At 41.9% G+C, this 3,286-nt stretch overlaps 1 protein-coding gene across 1 annotated transcript; it reads right to left on the bottom strand.

The window, feature by feature from the left end:
* Positions 1-1,913: 1,913 nt before the first annotated feature.
* LOC130833585 (olfactory receptor 8S1-like) lies at positions 1,914-2,849 on the bottom strand. The gene has a single exon (XM_057703348.1). It carries the CDS (start codon positions 2,847-2,849, stop codon positions 1,914-1,916), a length of 936 nt encoding a protein of 311 aa, XP_057559331.1.
* Between the last annotated feature and the right edge of the window lie 437 nt (positions 2,850-3,286).

Genomic DNA, 3,286 nt, shown 5'->3' with positions numbered 1-3,286 from the left:
ACTGGCACAACAGTGCAAAGCACTTATACTCCAATAAAGAGCTTAATAAATAAATAAGTAGTAACTAATGAAATAATACTAAGAATTGAATATTTGACAAATACTCCTTTTAAAATGTCCTTAAATGAGAAAGGCCAGTTGGCTGGAAACTTTTGAAATTTCCAAAGTAGGAAATATCTAAAAGAGGACAAAATATTGGAAAGAGCTGAAGCAGGTCTATCTAAAATGAAATTCTATAATTAGATAATACTAGATATTTAGTAAATGTTTTGTTAGTGGAAGTGATTATTAGGCAAAATAACTTCAGCCAACTCTACTTTAGTAAAAAAAAAAAAAAAAAACACAACAAATTTAAAAACCAAAGAACAAAACCTTAGGTATATTTGTTGGATTAATAAAAGAGCCAAAAGAGGTCTGCAGAGGTCAGTGCTTTGGTGGAAACAGACACCAAAAAGTGAATGGGGTACAAAAAAGGAAGAGGCAGCCTTATACAGCCTTTCTGAAGGCTGCCTGGTAATTCCCAGAGTTCCCAGAGTTTGAAGAAAAATCCCACAAGCCTCCTAATGTCTCAGATGGCAATATTTTGCCTTGGGAAGAGTGATAAAAATTTTATCTGTCTTTTGCTTACATTTCTATTCATATATTGGGGCAGTGAATACTATCAGATCTATCCTTAGGGTGAGCAGGCAGTTGCTCTGCAGGGCAGGTACAAAACTAGGTTTCCAATTCCTGTCCTCCCAAGGTATCTCCTTTCTAATCTTTTCTTGCCCCAGGAGGGTCACAGTTACAAGCCCTATATTCACTCATAAATCTTGATTTTACATTGCTTGGGCTAGAAGCCTGCATGGGACATTTCCAAGATTCTCTTGCTAATAGAATTCTGATCACAATTGGAGGCAGTGGTCTGTTTGAATGTTGTTGATGATGATGATGGTGATGGTGATAAGGAGGAGGAGGTAGAGGAGGAGAAAGAGAAGGAGAAGGAGAAAAAGAGGAGGAGGAGGAGGAGGATTGAAGAGGAGGGGAAACAGGAAAGAAGAAGAATGATAAAGAGGAAGAGGAGGATGAGGATGAGGAGACACTGCAACCACATTCTGATTCTGGCGTGAGCCGCACAGCACTTTTTCAGCTGTCCTAGCCTCATCTGCAGTTCATCGCCTAGATGGTCCTGGCACTGCTGCCGTGAGCAGCTCAGCAGCCAGTTGTAGAATCATCAGCTTCTTTTCTATGGCCAACTTTTTTTCCTCAGGAAACCTCTCCCTAGGATCCTCCCTACTTCCTTTCTAAACCTCATCACTTTCCACAGAACAAGATCTACCAGACTCATCCTTCTGAGCCACCAGTAAAACCTAGAAGAGGAAACAAATAGGGCTGTTGTACTGCCCTATAATGAATGGTATTCTCTTCCATTTGCCACACACCAGATAATTCTTCACAGAGTCTCTAAGATCCTCTTCAGTCAGAGCCCATCTTAAACTCACCTTCTATTCACCCCTTCATGAGTCTCAAATCTATGTCTTTCATCCTTCAGAGACCTTGGCTTTCTACTTCGTAGCAAAGCTTTGCCCCTAGCTTCATGTAAGAATTTAGGACACAAACAGTTTTTCCAATGCTAAGCATATTGTTAATTTTTCACAAACAAAAGGAACAATATATCTTTATGTCTGTAGCTAAATTACCTGGATTGAAATAGTTATCTAATGAATTTTTTTCTGCCTCTGAGAAAGAAAATATGAACCAAAGCAAGCACATACTTCCCTGCTGTCTTTTGGTACATTTCCAAGAAAGGAGGCTTTATAAGGTAACTTGTCAAATCTGACATTGGGAGCAAACAAAAATTTTCCTTAATGTTTATTGTTCAGGTATCTAGCTGTAATTTTGCCCTTTCCCAATCATCCTTTGCCTGTTCCTTGCTACTTGAGATGTTGTAAACTTTTCTGCACCATGTTTTTCAGAGCTTCTTTTACTTCCTTGTTCTTCAGGCTGTAGACAAGGGGATTCACTAGAGGAGTGATCACACTATACTGCATGGAGGAAACCACCTCCAGTGGGGAACCTGAGGTTGGCATGAGATAGCGAAGTAAACCTGAGCCATAAAAGAAGGTCACTGCAGTGAGGTGGGAGGAGCAGGTGGAGAAGGCCTTGCTTCTGCCTGTGGTGGAGCTGATGCTCAGGATGGTGGAGACAATGCGGGCATAGGAGAAGAAAACTAGGAGGAAGGTCCCAAAGGCATGCAGGAGGGCGGAACAGAGCAGGACAGCAAAGTTAATGGAACTATTGGAACAGGAGAGAGGGAATAGAGAAGGTATCTCACAAATAAAGTTGGAGATGACTTGAGATTCACAGAAGTCCAAATTCCAAGCAAGGAGGGTATTGATGAAAGCATCCAGAAAGGCCAGGCCCCAAGATCCCCACACCAGTCCCATACACAGCACATCGCTCATCATCTGACCGTAGAGTAGAGGGTAGCAGATGGCAGCATAGCGGTCATAGGCCATCGCTGCAAGGAGACAGAGCTCTGTTCCCCCGGCATCAAGTACAAAGAAGGCCTGAGTCAAACAGTCCTCCACTGAGATGGTTTTCTTCTCAGACAGGAGGTTCTCCAGCATCCTGGGCACCGTGACTGAAGAGTAACAAAGATCCAGGAAGGAGAGGTGACTCAAGAAGAAGTACATGGGAGTGTGAAAGAGAGAACTGGCCCTGATCACCAGGATCATCAACAGGTTCCCTGACAGAGTCAGGAGGTAAATGACCAGAAAAAGCACAAAGAGTAGGGCCTGGGCATGATGATCTGTGGGCAGCCCAAGGAGAAGGAACTCAGGGATGGTGCTGTGGTTTCCCAAGGCCATTTAAAGATGATAACCCTTCAGAAGGAAACAGAAAGAAGAATGAAACATCTGCCTCCTCTGTCAACGCAGTTTCCACCAATTCTATGTACATATACTTGTTTTTTCTTCAACTGCTTATTACTCCTATAGTCGTCTCATAACTCTCATAGAGTCCCTTGAAGCATGCCCTTCCCCCCCATTGATTTCTTGCTGCACAAATGCTGAACCTTCTATGTTCTTTCCCTTTATTGCTTTTCTTTTACAAATAGCTCTAGACAAATCCACACAATTTTTCAGATCTGACCCTTGAATAATTTTCTATCTCTTTAAGCTGGGCCTTCAATTTTATAAATTAATTAATTTATTTATTAATTAATTTATTTATTTTATTGGCTGTGTTGGGTCTTCATTGCTGCACATGGGCCTTCTCTCTCTAGTTGCGGCGAGCAGGGGCTGTT

The sequence above is a fragment of the Hippopotamus amphibius genome, chromosome 12 (assembly GCF_030028045.1).
Source record: "Hippopotamus amphibius kiboko isolate mHipAmp2 chromosome 12, mHipAmp2.hap2, whole genome shotgun sequence".
In the NCBI taxonomy this organism is placed as follows: domain Eukaryota; kingdom Metazoa; phylum Chordata; class Mammalia; order Artiodactyla; family Hippopotamidae; genus Hippopotamus; species Hippopotamus amphibius.
The sequence above is the reverse complement of the archived record's forward strand: the minus strand, read 5'-3'. Positions and strand labels throughout refer to the sequence as shown.